This window comes from Cavia porcellus, unplaced genomic scaffold (genome assembly GCF_034190915.1).
Source record: "Cavia porcellus strain 051 isolate PalLab524CR breed Dunkin Hartley unplaced genomic scaffold, mCavPor4.1 scaffold_24, whole genome shotgun sequence".
NCBI classification, from domain to species: Eukaryota; Metazoa; Chordata; class Mammalia; order Rodentia; family Caviidae; genus Cavia; species Cavia porcellus.
In genome coordinates, this window is record NW_026947507.1 from 43,576,856 (window position 1) to 43,593,266 (window position 16,411).

General features: G+C 36.7%; 1 protein-coding gene across 4 annotated transcripts in view; it reads right to left on the reverse strand.

The window, feature by feature from the left end:
* Fzd3 (frizzled class receptor 3) overlaps nucleotides 1-16,411 on the reverse strand; it is an 85,185-nt gene that overhangs the window by 15,978 nt on the left and 52,796 nt on the right. For all 4 annotated transcript variants that reach the window (XM_063234970.1, XM_063234971.1, XM_023561467.2 and 1 more), the window contains one exon: nucleotides 468-616. In XM_063234970.1, coding sequence (XP_063091040.1) covers nucleotides 468-616 — 149 coding nt within the window. The remainder of the gene's footprint in view (nucleotides 1-467; nucleotides 617-16,411) is intronic.

The window sequence follows — 16,411 nt, forward strand, 5'->3', positions numbered from 1 at the left end:
AGAATAATAGACAAATGCAAGTGAAGTTTATCTCTCAACATTAAATACCTGTGTGTCTCTGGCCAGGTACTTAACTTCTGTCCTATCTTTCTTACCTGTAAAACAGAGTTGAGAACACACACCAACTTTCACAGGACTATCAGGAGGATCAAGTAAAAACTTATAGAGAAGAATTAATTTGTTTTTAATTTTAACAAAATTATATTTTGGATTTTTTTTCACAAAGATCAGCTTTGCTTCAGATATTCTGAATTAGTAAAGGAATAGACCTCAGGCATGGCTCCACTTGGCCATCTCAAAATCAGACTTTGGATTTTAATTATGAAATGATATTGTGCCAATCATAACTGGTGGCTGCTGTCAAAATTACAATCTTGTGTGAACACTTAATACTCCAAATCCAAACTGTTTTAACATAAGCAACACGAAAAAACTGACTTGTGAACACTGAGAATTTATCAACTTACTCTTTTTTCCTACGGCCATGAAAAAAACTGGCCCATTCAAAGCATGTCTTTTTGCTTCCAACCCAAAAAATTGAAGGAATACCAACTATGAGAGCCATCAGGTACTTCATCAGAAAGAGAATCAGGTCTGGACGACTCATCTGAGTAACCTGCAAGAGGGCAGAGAAAAATCTCTCAAATATAGAAAATGAACTATTAAAGGCCGTTCTAAAAAATTTAAACAAATTAAGTGACAGTAAAATAATTCTACAGATTTAACATTTTCACTTATGAGGTTCTGTGGTGATTTTATGATATACCCCCCAAAATATGACACTAAGCTTATATTCTATGTATTCAACTATACTCTAAACATATTTTTGTATTTTTCTTATTGGCTGACAGTAATATCTGCTGAAGAAAGTTTGCTCATGTAGAAGATAACCCTTGGGGAGGCCTAGACAGCTATTTCTGCTTGGCCAGTATCACCAGTAGAAAAGCCTTACTCTCCTCCCCCACCTTATTAACTGTTTTTATTTTCAATCTGCCCTCCCTTCTCCCTTATGTCCCATGTACTCTGTAGGCTTTTTTAGAGTTCCTCATTATAGACCATGACTTAGTTAAGAGTACATTTTCTAGTTCCTAGTCAGTCAAAGTTTTCTTGTTATTGCTCATTTCAAGTTTAATTACTATAGTCAGAGAATATGGTGTGTATGATTCTGGTTACTTAAAATTTTCGAGACTTCATGATGACTTAGGACACAGTTAATTTTTGTATTTCTTGGGGGCTCTAAATTCTCTATTGTAGGGTAAAAAAATCTATATTAGATTAAATTTATTATTTCTGTTGTTCAAACTTTTTTTTCAAACATTTTACATAGATTTTCTGATTTTGCCATAACCACATGTTATACTCAGGGTTTGCAAGGAAACAGATTGAATATAGGACAAATAATTTATAGAATTATTTTATAATATTCATTCAAAGAGTCAAAAGCGGAAGAGTACAACAGAATCTGTCCATGTACTAGAGACCCAAAGAATCCAGCTGTGGGCCTGGACCCCATGGCAACGTCCTCCATGAGTCCAGCTGGAGGCCTAGGGCCCACATGTCTCACGCAAGTCTGTTTCCAGGATCTGTGCTGGAAAGGCCCAAAGGACAGTGGTGGAAGCTGGAAAGCTTGCATCAGCAGGGCAAAGAGGATCTGTGGCAGCAGGCTGAGAGGTCTGCACTGCAGCTAGGAAGCAGCGCTGAAAGTAAGGACTTGGCGCCCCAGAAAAGAACCACAGCCAGTCTCAGTGAGGACGCTGAGGTCCTAGACTCTTCTGACTGTTAGAACAGCCGAGTCCATACCAGGAAAACCAGCGTGACAAGCTTCTCCACAAGAATCGATAGCGCGTCTTTCCTTCCAGTTCTTTAATGTTGTTGGCAACAATTCTCAAGTGGGCCTCCACGCCCCGCACCACGCTCACTCAGTTCAGCTGGATTTTTTTTTTTTTTTTTGTATTTTTCATTTTTATTGGTACCAGGGATCGAACTCACGACCACCTGCTTGCAAGGCAGGTGCTTATGCCGCTGAGCTAACTCCCCAGCCCCCTGTTCAGCTGGATGTTACAACTTGATCATTAGTCAATGCAGCACACCATGCCTGTACAGTATATTAGTTTGTTTACTGAGCTCCTATGCAATACACAGTTCCACAATTCTCAGCATGTTAACTGAAGCCTTGTTGAGTAGAACAAAGGTACTATTGATGATCCGGTGAGGGTAAAGGAATTGCAGCACTGGGCTCACACCACTCAGACACCTGATCCCGATGACAAACACCAATTTGGATTGTGCAGGTACACAGATGTTGCTTGATTTTCCCACCATCCTTGCCATTCAAGTCTCAGTTCTATACATCTGTCTATGCTTCTAAAGACAGCCCTTGGCTTTTTCACAGATGGGCTTCCTCCTCGCCTTTCCAAGCATTTTGAGGGTAAATTTCTTTCTTAGGCACTTTACCTTCACCTGAAGAATGACTTCTTTGCTTTTTCTCAAGAGTTGGTAGCACGACAAGAAGATTCTTTTTCTTCTCTTCAACACTTTCAACTTCCCAGGTGGAAAAGAGCTCTTTTACGTTTTTGTTTTATAGTTGCACTGCACTGAATGTTTCTCATTGCGGCTGACTTTTATTTCTCCTGTTTAGTATTCAGATTTTACTTTTAATCTGAGGACTCAAGTTTTCAACTCTAGAAAATTGTCAGATCTTGGCTTTTTGGCTGTTGCTTCTCAGTCATTCTTATAGGCTCTTCTACAGTTCCTATTTATTGTACACTAAAATCCCTCAACATCCCTTAATTACATAATTACGTGATCGAGGGGTGTGTGTGTGTGTGTGTGTTTTGGTCTTTTTATTCTATTTACTGATATAATGTCTGTAATTTTATACTTCACTTTTTTTTTTTTAGATCGGTACCAGGAATCGAACTCACAACTGCCTGCTTGCAAGGCAGGTGCTTATGCTGCTGAGCTAAATCCCCAGCCCCTATACTTCACTTCTAAGATGTCTTATCAGTTCTTATACTCATCTATTCCAACTTTATTTCTGGTTATCATAATTTCTTTTTCTTTAAAGTGGTTTTTATTATTTATATTTTGGAGAATCTTAACCATAATTATTTATAAATAAGTTTTTAATAAAATCAGCCTATTCTTTCATCTGATAGTGAATCTATCTTCATTATTTATTCTGTTAGATGTCTGTTTAGCTTTTTTCTTTTGCTTTGGGATTACAGTCTGCAGGTCTGTTGAGAATTCTGTCTTTCTTTTTATCTCACTCTTCACATTTCCGTAACTGTCTCTTACCCTTTCATTTGTCTTTATCAGTGGGGCCCTGGTCAAAAAGCAGCTCACCTACTACTGGTGACTAGATTTCATCGGTGTCATTGAAGTTTGGCTCTAACATTGATCTTCAGGCTCTCCCATGTCTCTAGGACTGCATTTTTGGTTTTGTTTTAATATATATATATATATATATATATATATATATATATATATATTCCTTGGGGAAACTTTCATATCTCCTGTCCTACAGGAGCAGAGGTGTCCTACTTGCAATTCTTAATCAGTGGGCTAATTATGGCCTCCTGATTTTCATGTGATCTTTCTTTCTTTCTGTCTCTCTGTCTACCTTTCTTGCAGGGCCTTCATACTTCACTACATCTTTAGCTCTTTTTAAACTTTTTGATATAGGGTTTTGCTAATTGCCCAAGCTTGCTAAACTCAAACGTGTGATCCCTCTGCCTCAGTCTCCCAGAATGCTAGGTGTATATTCATCATTCCTGGCTTTCTTATTGTTTTCACTTTATATTACTGGAACACAATGTGGCTGGTCTAATAAATTAAAAAGATATAAATCTGAAATTAACTTCAAAGTTTCACATAAAAATCACCCAACAAATACCTGTGGATAGTTTACTACTCTAAGAATAACCTGATAGAAGAGAGGTTTGACAGGTATTCTCTTCATGCTGGTAGAGGAAATACAAATAAAGAAGGCACAGAATTAAGAACTACAACCAGGTAGATGAAACAGTTCACAAACTTGTTAGCAAATACAATGGTTTATTTTTGGCACATCTTTTCTAACATTTCTACAGATACCAGTTATCAATGATCATTTTATAGTCTAAAACATTACATCTCCCTGACTCCCCACTCCTGCTCTTTCTCTTACCCTCTTCTTCCCTACCACTCTTCTGTCTATATATTCTTCACTGATCACTTAGAAATCATCTAGTTGTAATCTTCACCTAACAAGTGAATTTGCTTTCAACTTAGCTTTGTTCTATGAGTGTAAATGGTGTACAGTGCTGATAAAATACAAGCTTGCTGTGTCCGTGTTCAAACAGCTCCTGATGTTCTGCCCAAATGCTGTCCTGAGAGCTGTAAAGAATAAGGCTACAGCTCCCATTCCAGAAGTCCTAGTCAACTCAGTAAGATACTGTGCCAGAAACAAAACTAAGAAAATACAATTAAGTATTAACAATAAAACGTGGTGTTTTAAATAAATGGAACATGATTGTTTAATAAGGGATATTGGAAAGGTTTGTGATCCCATACTTTTGGAAACAAAATAATTCAGATGCCACCTTATGTAATTTAAAAAAAGACAACAGGCTAGCCAGAAAATCCAAAGACTTAACTGCATATCTAAGAGAAACAATCAAAGTGCTCAGTAAGTAAAATGGACAAGATAAAGAAAAAAATCATGTTCCCTTACACATCATCAAAAAACAGTTATGAAACATAATGAAAATAATTTCATTTATAATATCAACAGAAATTATAAAAATCCAGAAATAAAACCAACAGGGAATAAAAAGAAAACAATGATACTCTACTGAAGGACATAGAGAAAACCTGAATGGAGATCTATTTTATGTTCCTTCATACACAGATTGAATGTTTTGAAAACATCAATATATCTACTCCCAAATTAATCCTGTGCACTGAATACAACCCCACAAGATGAACAGAATATTTTCACAGAACTTGGAAAGTTACGTATATGGCAAAATGTGGTATTTCAGAAAATAGACTAAGACTGTTTAATACAAGTTACCGGGAAAGCTTGCAAGCCAGTACTTTTAGAAACAAAATAATGTAGATGACACCTCACACAATAAAATTCTACACTGAGAGGAATAAATCATAAAAGGATAAAAATTTCTATCTAGAGTGATGATGCATAAATTTTAAAAAAGTAACATGAAAATAAAAAGCCATAAAAGAAAGATAGATTTGACCACTAAAAATTTAAGACTTCTTCAAAATAAGAAAGCATCAAATTAAGAGACTAGGGCTACAGATGGGGCTCAGTGGTAGTTCTTGCCCTACATGCACAAGGCTCTACGTTAGATCCCCAGCACCACAAAAAAACAAAACAAGCAAACAAACAAATTAATAGACTAGGAAGTAGAAAACCAAGTGTATTATCAATTAAAGCAAATCTAAAGAAAAGAAAATGACTTTTGTATCAAATGTAAGAAACCAGACTTCCATAAACCCAGTTAGTTATCTATAAAAATGATAGACAATTCTCTAGCCTGATCAAAACACAAAAGGAATGAAAACAACAAAGACGGACAGAGGCAATGAGGAAACAGGTATAAACTGAGCAAAAGTAAACTAAAAGAACCTTGTTAAGCCAGGGATATAGCTCAGCAACATAGTACGTGCCTGGCAAATGTGAGGTCCTGAGTTTGATTCTTGGTACTAAAAATAGAAAACAAAACAAAAAAGGAACCTCATTAGGATCACTTTGCTCAATTTTAGGCAACTAAATTTGAAAATTAATGGAAACAAATGGTAGGAAAATGTAATTTAACTACAAAACTGACTTCAGAGAAGAAAGAAAATTTAAACAGGGAAATTATAGAAGAAATACGGTAATCAAAGAGCTCCCTTTTGGACCAGGGGTGTAGCTCAGTAGTAGAGGACTTTCCTAGCATGTGTGCAGCCCTGGGTTTGATTCCCAACACTGCAAAGAATACCAAAATCAAAATAGCAACAATACTGCCTCGCCTGCACACATGCATGTGTAGGCGTGCTCGTGTGTGCCCACACACACATACACACACACTCACACACATACAATCTGTTCTACCAAAGCACTAGACTCAACAGTTTTATAGAAAAGTTCCTATGATCCATTAAAAAATATACATTTACAAGCCAGAGCAGATTGCAAGTTCTAAGCCAGCATAGGCATCCTGGCAAGATCCTATCTCAAAAATAAAAAAATAAGAAGGGCTAAGCTTAGGGGCAGAGAATTTGCCTGGCACATTCAAGGCCCTGGACTTAACCCTCAGCAACACCTCCCTGCATAATAATTCCAAATTACCCTAAAAAATGTAAGGCTGTAGTTAACAAAAGACTCCATAAACAAATTAAAAGAATATATTAACAACAAATATAGAAGCACAGGGATGGCTCAATATTAGTAAATTTATTTATAAATTTTCTATAAGATCAAAGGGAACATAATGTGAACATCTTCATCCAAAAGGGCATTTTATAAAATTACTCACTCTAGATGTCTCAGAACTGTACTAAAACATAAAAGGCATAAGTCTTTAAAAAGACAAAATATCACTTATCTCAACACAAAAACTAGTATCATAAATTAACAGTCACACCAGGAGTCACTAAAATATTCTCACTCAAATCAGGGACATAAGACTTTCTCCTGTCATTCTCTTAGCCTTATTTCCATAGCTCTGGACAAACAAAAACAAAACAAAACAAAACAAAAAACAAGCTATAACAACTGGCAGTGAGAATATGATCATTATCAATAACATGACTTTATTACCTAGAAAAACGGACAATAAACTATTATAAACAAGCAAAGTAATTAGCTACAAAATGCAGAAATGATTCCCGATATGTATGTATATATCAAATAAAATATATATCAAATTATATAAATATTAAAAGTGATATATGAAAGGAAAATCCTTTTTCATCATGATTAGGGGCTTGTTTCCCTACCTCAAAGCTTCAAGCTCCAACTTGCAGCTCCTCAGAATGTAACTGTTTGCACACAGGGCCTTCAAAGAGGCAATTAAGGCTGAATGAATAAGGTGGGTGGCTCCTAATCCAACCTGACAAGTGCCTTTTAAGAGGAGGAAATTTAGACATAAGCACCAAAATTATGCACACAGAGAAAGGAGCACTCAATCTTCAAGCTGATGAGAAAAACTTCACAGGAAACCAACCACACTGGCACCCTGATCCTGGACCTTTAACTTCCATAACTGCGAGAAAATAAATTTCTGCTGCATAAACTACCCGATCTGTGGTATTTTGTTGTTGTAACCAAGCAGTCAAACACAATCTAGTAACAAAAAAGTTGAAATAAAACAAAAACAAAAACCCCTGGATATAGATAAATGAACAAGCTATTTGAAGCTGATTGAAAAGATATGCCTGTAACACATATTCTTAAGAAGCATTATTATTAAAATGTAGATTCTCCTTGACTTAAAAATTAAATTTAATACAATTACAAAATACCAATGGAAATACAAACAGGGCTATCTGGAAGTAGATAACTCTAATGTTCATGTGAAAAAAACAAAAGAAAACAGGGAAATTCTGAAAGAAAAATAAATCTGTAAGCTACTGTAATTTTAACCATGTAATAGTGGGGAATGGGCAGTTTTAGTATTTAACATAGGCAGTATTCGACACCATTCAGAAAAAAAAAATTCATCCAGTAAATAAAGTTTAGACAGGTATCTAGAAAAAAACCCCAGAACTGAAGCCATGTCATATTTCATATCAAAATGAATTTCTAAGTAGATAACAAAATATAAAAAATTTTAAAAGAAAAACATAAATTTCTAAAATATGAAACCTTTTATATCCTTGGGGTAAATTTCAAACAATGTCACAAAATGTAGAAGACATCAATGTAAAGAGAGACAAGTGTGACAACATAAAATTGTATTTCTGCATGGCCATAACTTCCATAAACATGGTCAGATGGTTTTAAAAAAAAAGCTGGCATAAAATCATTGCAAATCTTATGGCAGATAATGGCACTAATTTTGTTATGAATAAAATATTTCTACCATAAAACGAAAGTTCACAACTTAAATAGGCAAGACATAGATAACCTACAGAAAACAAAATACAAATAGGAACCGAGCCAGTTAGATTACATATTGCTTTGTGTGTGTGTCTGCGTGTGTGCTGCTGAATGGAGAGGCCTATAGAGAATGCTAGTCAAGCATCCTAAGTAGTGAGCTACACCACCAGCCTGCTGGTTCTATTTTTAAAAACAATTAGTAGCTAAGATCTGAAAGTCTGACAGGATACTGTACGGTCAAGTGTGTGGAGATGTAGATACTACTATACATTGAAGATCAGAACATTAATCCATGCGTCTCTATACAAGACAGTTTGGCTGTATCTGGCAAACTATATTCTTTGACCAAGAAATTCTTTTACAAATTTATGCTACAATCAGGTATGGTGGTGGTACATGCTGTAATCCTAACATTCTGGGCAGGCTGAGGCACAAAGATCACAAGTTTAAGCCCAATTTGAGCAGTTAATAATAAAAGGGCTAGAAATGTAGCTTAGCGTGAAGGCCCTGGGTTCAATCACCAGCACTACAAAAAGAAAAAAAAGCGTGTTACAGACACATTCACATATATAAAGTGAGGTATACACTAGTATGATTTACAGGTGTAAAATGTTAGAAATAGGACATATGGTCAATAGAATACTATGGGAATATAAAACAATATAAAGGCTTTTTCTCTTTAGGTACTGGCTTCCAAGATACAGTTAAAGGAGAAACACAAAGTAAAGAGGTATGTTTTATAACTACTATTTGAGTAAAAAAAAAAAAAGGAGAAAAAGGAATGGATATATCTACGCATATACATTGGTGAAAGAAAATATAAATTCTTTGTAACATTACAAATTACCTCTGGGAAGGATGCTGGAAAACTCAGAAATAGGGGAGATTTTTCCTGTATACTTTTATAATGTTTGAGTTTTTAAATATTTGAATATATCTATTTTGAAACTCTAGGAATAATAAAAAGACAAAAGTTTGTAGTATGAATACTTCAAATATAAAAACTGCTGAGTGGTGTATCAGGAAATACCCTTCTTGTTGAGGGGATATAAATTGGTATAATTTTACCATTATATGATCTTGCAACACTTATCAAAATTAAATGTGTATTCATTTCATCATGTCCTAAAGAGATAAAAGGTCCGTAATAGATTAAAATAAATTATAATATATAATCAATCACTCAACAATGATACTGTAATTGAAAAATGACATAGAAAGTAGTGTGCTGGTAAAGGTTTAACAAGTGATCAAAAAAAAAAAAAAAGATAAAAGCAACTGATTCTCTGGGTGGCAGGAGCTTTGGTTGGTAGCATCTGCCAATTTCCACAGCCATTTTCAGGCCACCATGGTACTGTCACCAAATGTAGAGTCATGAAGAACTGCACAGTTACCTCAGAACCAGTTCCTCCAGCACACAAGTAGGCGTGGACTAATGTGTCAAATACAGACACAGGCATGCTTTAAAATGACAGAGAATGCCTATCATGTATAACATTATATATACACACATTGAGTATAACTTTTTGGTGTTCTGTCGCATGCTATTCTAAGTTGTTCTGGCTAGCTACTGCTCTGTAAGAAACTATACCAAAACTGAATGGCTTTTTAAAAAAAATGTATTCTCTCTCACAGTTCGAGTAGAAGGGGCTCAGCGGGGTGATTTGCACTTGGGCTCTTGTCAGATGACTGCTGACACTGGAACCATCTGAATGTCAGATGTCAGCCTATACAGAGAAACATCCATGATGCAAGGTGCTTCTTCACTCAAATTCAGCCTGATATCTCAACCAGGATGCTAGAAAAGGTAGCAGCAAGCTATAGAAATCTTTCCAGGATTCCAGGACTTTCTCTCCTCCCGTTCCTGGCCTTCCTTAATAGTTTACAGCCGGCCTGGGCATCGAGGGAGTTGCATGGTAGTCTGGCATCTCACTAGAAGTGTGTGGTCTCCCAGAGTAAGAATTCCAGAACCTGGCCACGGGTTGCAATGCTTCTTATGACACAGTCAGTGTCACATACTCACGCTGCTACATTCTCCCAATTCAAGGCAACTCAAGGCCAGCCCAATTCCAAGGAAGCAACTGCACAGAGCAAGAGGTACAGTTTATTGGCTGGAGGCAATAGGTGTGTATCTCTGAAAAGTGGCTGTTATAAGGACCACAATGAATAGGAAAATATACAGCAAAATGTCAATCATGTACACGAGGGAGAGAGGCTTTTCCTTTCAGCATGTTTTACTATTTTTTCAGATATTTTAATTTTTTAAAAGTGGAAAAGACTATATCATTTTGATTTGTATCAAAATTGACAAAACATTTAACTAGGAAAACTTCTTTTTTTTTGTCTTTTTCCTTTTTATCGGTACCAGGGATCGAACTCACGACTGCCTACTTGTAAGGCAGGCGCTTATGCCGCTGAGCTAAATCCCCAGCCCCACTAGGAAAACTTCTAATGTATTGCTGAAATGCCAACAGCTCATCAGTTATAACATAAACCTGGAATATATCAATGTATGTTCTACAAATGAATTGCTCTAAAATTATCAATAATTACACTGAGATGTAATCTGCCAACACAGCATATGTTAATATGTAAATCAATGTATAGAAACAGATCAATGACCAACTAGATAAAAATATGATGAATCGATACCTAGGACTCAGTCTACATTTATACACACACTCAAAATTCCGCATGTTCTCCAAAGTGCTTCTTTACTATGGCATATTATTTCTTAAAGGAAGATTTCCCAAAATTTTAGGAACAATGGATATCATATAAAAGACGTAAAGTACTTTGTACTATGCTTGATACCTAATAAATGCTCCCAAAATGTGCTCCATAGAGCGCTACTGTTCCAGAACATACTAAAAGGTAATCCACAGTAAGACAGTCTGTAGTAAATGGATTATGCACCCATGTTGTGAAGATTCTGAGAAGTACTAAAGCAAGGAGATTGTGTACCTCAGGGTTTTCGAAGCTCACAGGCACTAAGAGGTCATTTAAAAAATAACTAGAGTTTGCTCTAGCAGTGTATACAACTATTAATCCAGACCAACTTCACAGGAGAATAAGATACAATTTTTTTAAACACCCAGTTTTTCTAAACTTGTTTTCCTTTCTGTGATTTATTAATATATCATTGTAGTCAATATGCATCATTAACTATGGTTGAATTAAAAAAAAAATCTCTGTAAAGGCAGGGTCAGGCAGACGGAAGGGTGGACCAACTGAGAAGTAGGCTTCATTTGCTTATATTCAATGAGTGATCAAACAAGGACTAAAGCAAAATTATGAAAATGACTGTTTATGAATTCAGAAGTAACTTGCATAAATATTAGTGAAGAGGAAGATGACCAACAACTTACAACTTAAAACTAGCAAAACCGTAAACAAACAAGTACAGAGGAGAATCTCATCGTGCAGGTCAACACAGCCAGAGGCACTGTGGTTTCAGGGAGAGCACCGGCTTGAATCTGGTTCTGAGTTGACTGGTACTTGCAGTTTAAATACTCTTAGGGATTATAAATAAGACCTTGTTTTGCATGTAGGATAAAAATCTAGGGACATAAACTGATTTGTTCAAGGTCTTACAGCTGTTTAGTTGAGTAATACTGACTATCACTGTGTACTGATATAAAAGATGGAGCAGGGATGTGTCAGAAAGATCCCTGCTCTTGTTGAACTGACATTCTAGAAAGGGCTGCAGGCTGACTGCCATCAATATACAAAAAATAAAGAAAGCTTAGCATTTCAGGTAGCACTTAGAACTAAAGCAAGGTAGGGAGCAATGTTTGGGTTTGATGAGGCACAAGAGGCATGCGATTTTGCCCTCTGGATCAAATTGGGCAGTAGAGGTCTCTCCATGGAAATATCGTAAGAGCAGGGACTTTTGAGTATATTTTGGACTATGAGTATCTGAAGCAAAAAAAAATGGGAATAACAACAATTCCAAGAGAACAAATGTACTGTCATTGATGAAAACCAAGAAGGCTAATGGGGTGAGAGCTCAGCACTGGGTATGGGGAGTGACGGGGTGTTATGACGGGAGGAGATGAAGTCAGGGGACAGCAAGAGCCAAATGATACAACCTCTCAGGCAACATAAAAAAAAAGGATTTTATCTTAAGAGTAGTAGTCACTGGAGGGATCTGTTCAAAAAGGCAACATGATCCCACTTATGGCCTTAAACCATTCTGGCTATCATGCTAAATGGTTGGAAGATGGCAGAGCAGTAAGCAGCAGAGAAAACAGCCCTTCTGAGAGTCACTGTCCAGATGCTGGAATAGAGAGAGCCTCGCGAGGAAGATAAGAAGGAGGGCAGTGGGTCCCCTAGATTCTTCCCCCGGAAGAATGTTAACTGTGAATTGAAGCCACAGAGAGAGCAAAAAGAAAAACTTCAATGAAGAAGGCAGTAGCTGGCTGTACCTTCGCTCAGAACTGGACTCACTGTGCCGGGAGAGAAGCTGTTGGAACGAGGGCCCACACAGTCTCTGTGATGGTGGCGGCTGGTAACCCAGAAGCCTCTGCAAAGAGAGGGAGCAGTGGAAAGGAGCAGCAGCGTGGAGGACCTGTGCAGAGGACTTAATCCTCCTGTGGGAGACAGCCGTTGGCTGTGAGCCATTTTGGAGATGGGCCAGATAAGCCCGGAACCAAGGCTGCAGGCTTCCTCCAGCGGCTCCCAGCTGGGCACAGGCCCTTAGGAACTGCATGGACTGCAGCGAGCCCAGTGAGTCTGGTGTGGGGCAGGCTGTAGGCTGACCACCAGTCCACCATAAAGCAATGGCTGCTTGCGGGGATACAGTGGCATGATTCGGGACTCTGTCTCCAAAGGCTGTCTACTAGTGAACCCAGAGAGAATCCTGGACATGGACTATTTGTTTCAGTTTGTTTTGTTGTTTTTTCTTTCTCTTTCTTGTTTTTTGTTTTACGAGGGTGACAGTGGTTCCTAACCTTTTTGTGGGCTGGGTTCTGTTTTGTTCTACTTTTTATCTCTTCTACCTCTCTTTGCCTTCAATCTTCTGCACCAATTTCCCCAAGTTGGTGGGATCCATCTTTCTCTTCCAAACTTACTTGTAATCTCTTTCTCTTCTTCCACGTCTCTATTTTCTCCTTAATCCATTTTAAATTTTAACCCCTGAGGGCAAAATTGGCACTTTATATACTTACATGTTGCATATAATTATCTGGTTTGTTTTACATTTTATTATATAATTACAAATCTAGTTCATATGGTTAAGTGTAGCAAATTAAGGGTTAGCTCAGTTGTTTTGCAGGCTGTGTTTGATGCTATTGGTATCACTACCGCCACAACTGACATAATTGTTCTAAACGGCTGTTAGCCCTGATAACCTATGACTGAGATTGATTAAGGATCACAGAAAATACTGTGGCACAGTGCTAAAGAACTAGGAACTAGGCTAAACGAGCAACAACTTCTCAACTCCAGTAAACTTAAGAGGTAAGATCTTCCAGCAGACTCAAAACTCTAAAACCAGCTACACCTAGACGATATCTCAGAAGTAATTATCACCTAAGTATCCTAAATACCACCAATATAAAGCAACCCACCATTGGCACCTTACAAGCATCACCCCAGGAATTAAACTAAAAAAAGAGAAAAACTGAGAAGACACTTAAGCAAAATGCAACTGCAGTCATCTAGTCACCAAAGGCAAACCCAGGGGGCCATGAGGTGGAATAATCCGAAAGCCCCAACTAGATCTCTCCAAAGTGGAAACAAAATAGCAGTTGAATGAAGCTCTGGAAAAAAAATGAAATCATAAATAACCTCTCAAATAATTGCAGAAATTACCAAAATACACATCATGCTTAGGGACCTTAGAGCAAACATAGACAAACAAACAAACAAACAAAAAAACCAGACAAGCTTATGCAAATTAAGGAAGTACAGCATAGGACACAAATGGAATCCATAAGGCAGATTCAAGCAGATATCTAGGAGAATAAAAGCTCCACTGAAAGTATTCGAAGCAGATTAGGCCAACGTTAGGACATGATCTCAAATATGGAAGACAGGTTGCAATTAACAACCAGGAAAAGAAAGATTTCTCAAAACTAGCAAGGGACCATGAGAAATCAAAGCAGTAGTTGCTAGATAACACAAAGAATAATTTAATATTAATTGAAGTCAATGAACAAGCAGGAGATACCACAAATGACATTAAAAACATGTTCACAGACATCATGACAGAAAATATACCTGGTAGAGAAAACAAATTTGATATACAAATAAATTATGCATATAGGACTCCAATTAGCAATGATAAAAAAAAATCTACATCTAGGCATATCATAGTCAAGATTCCAGAGAGTCAACACAAAAACTGAATTTAAAAGCTGTTAGGGAAAAGAAATCACTTATAAAGGAAAGCCCATCAGAATTACAGGTGACTTTTCAGCACAAACTCTCAAGTCCAGGAGAGCTTGGAATAAAGTACTCCAAATTCTAAAGGAAAACAACTTTCAACCCAGACTGATATATCCTGTAAAACTATTTTTCAAAATTGATGGAGGAATAAGATACTTTCATGACAAAGAACATCAGAAGAAATTTATGACCACTAAAACCAGCCTCCAAAATATTCTGAAAGACATTGTAGAAAGAGATAATAAGGACTACAGCTCCTTAAACCTCAATAGAAGGAATCCACGAGGATAGGCAATTAGAGAAAAGGAAAAAAAGGGGGTGGGGGAAGCCAAAAACAGAAAAGTAACATGACAAGGATAAGTCAATACGTAGCAGTTTTAACCATCAATGTTAATAGTCTCAATTCACGAGTCAAAAGACTGGCAGAATGGATCAAGAAGTAAGATCCAACAATATGCTGTACACAGGAAACACATTTAGTTCAAAAAGAAATTCACAGACTGAAAGTGAAAGGGTGGAAAATAATATAACATGCAACAGGAATTCAGAAAAAACCAGGGGTAGTATTCTATTTGAGGACAAGGTGAATTTCAAGCCAAGACTGATTAAGAGAGATAAAGAAGGTCACTACATCCTTGTAAACAGAACAATTCAAAAAGAAGAAATAACCATAAATATATCTGCAACAAATGCCAGTGCACCCAGCTATATAAAACAATTACTAATGGACATGAAAAATCAAATAAACCCTAATACAATTGTATTGGGAGACCTCAATACCCCACTGCCACAAAAAGGCAGATCAACTGGACAAAAAAAATCAACAATGAAATATTAGAACTAAATCATACTTTTGAGCAAATGGACTTAGTAGATGTCTATAGAATGTCCCCACAACATCAGAATACATATTCTTCTCAGCTGCAGACGGGACATTCTCCAAAATAGACCATGTACTGGCTCATAGAACATGCTTAAATAAATGTAAAGGAATTGAAATTATCCCATGTATACTATCACACCACAGTGCAATGAAATTGAAAATCCATGCCAAAGGAAACCACAAGAACTTTATAAACACATGAAATAGCACTCTGCTGAACGAATGAGTCATAGATGAAATTAAAGAAGAAATTAGACAGCTTTTACAGTTGAATGATAATGATAATACACATACTGGAACTTGTGGGACACAATGAGGGAAATTTATAGCAGTAAATGATCATATCAGGAAAACAGAACAAGCACATACAAACAACTTAATGTTGAACCTCAAACTGCTAGAAAAAGAAGAGCAGGCTAAACCAAAAGCTCCTACAAAGGAGGAAATTATAAAAATCAGAGCAGAAATTAACACATTGGAGACTAACAAAACAATGCAAAGAATCAATGAATTGTAGAGTTGGTTCTTTGAAAGGTTAAATAAAATTGACAAACTCTTAGCCAACGTTATCACAAAAAGGAAAGACAAAACTCAAATCCACCAATTAGGAATGAAAAGGGCAAAATCACAACAGACTTGCAGAAATCCAGAAGATCATCTACACCTACTTTGAAAACTTGTATTCTGGGGCCTGGGGATTTAGCTCAGCGGCATAAGCGCCTGCCTTGCAAGCAGGCAGTTGTGAGTTTGATCTCTGGTACCGATAAAAAGGAAAAAGACAAAAAACCAAAAAAACAAAAAACCACTTGTATTCTAATAAGTTGGAAAATACAGAAAAATGGACAGATTCCTAGATATATATGAATTACCAAAGCTGAAACAAGAAGATATCAAAATCCTAAATAACCCAATATCAATAAATGAAATTGAAGATATAATTAAAGACCTATCAAGAAAGAAAAGCCCAGGCCCTGATGGATTCATGGCTGAATTCTACGAGAAATTTAGTGAAGACCTAACACCATTGCTTCTCAAACTCTTTAATGAAA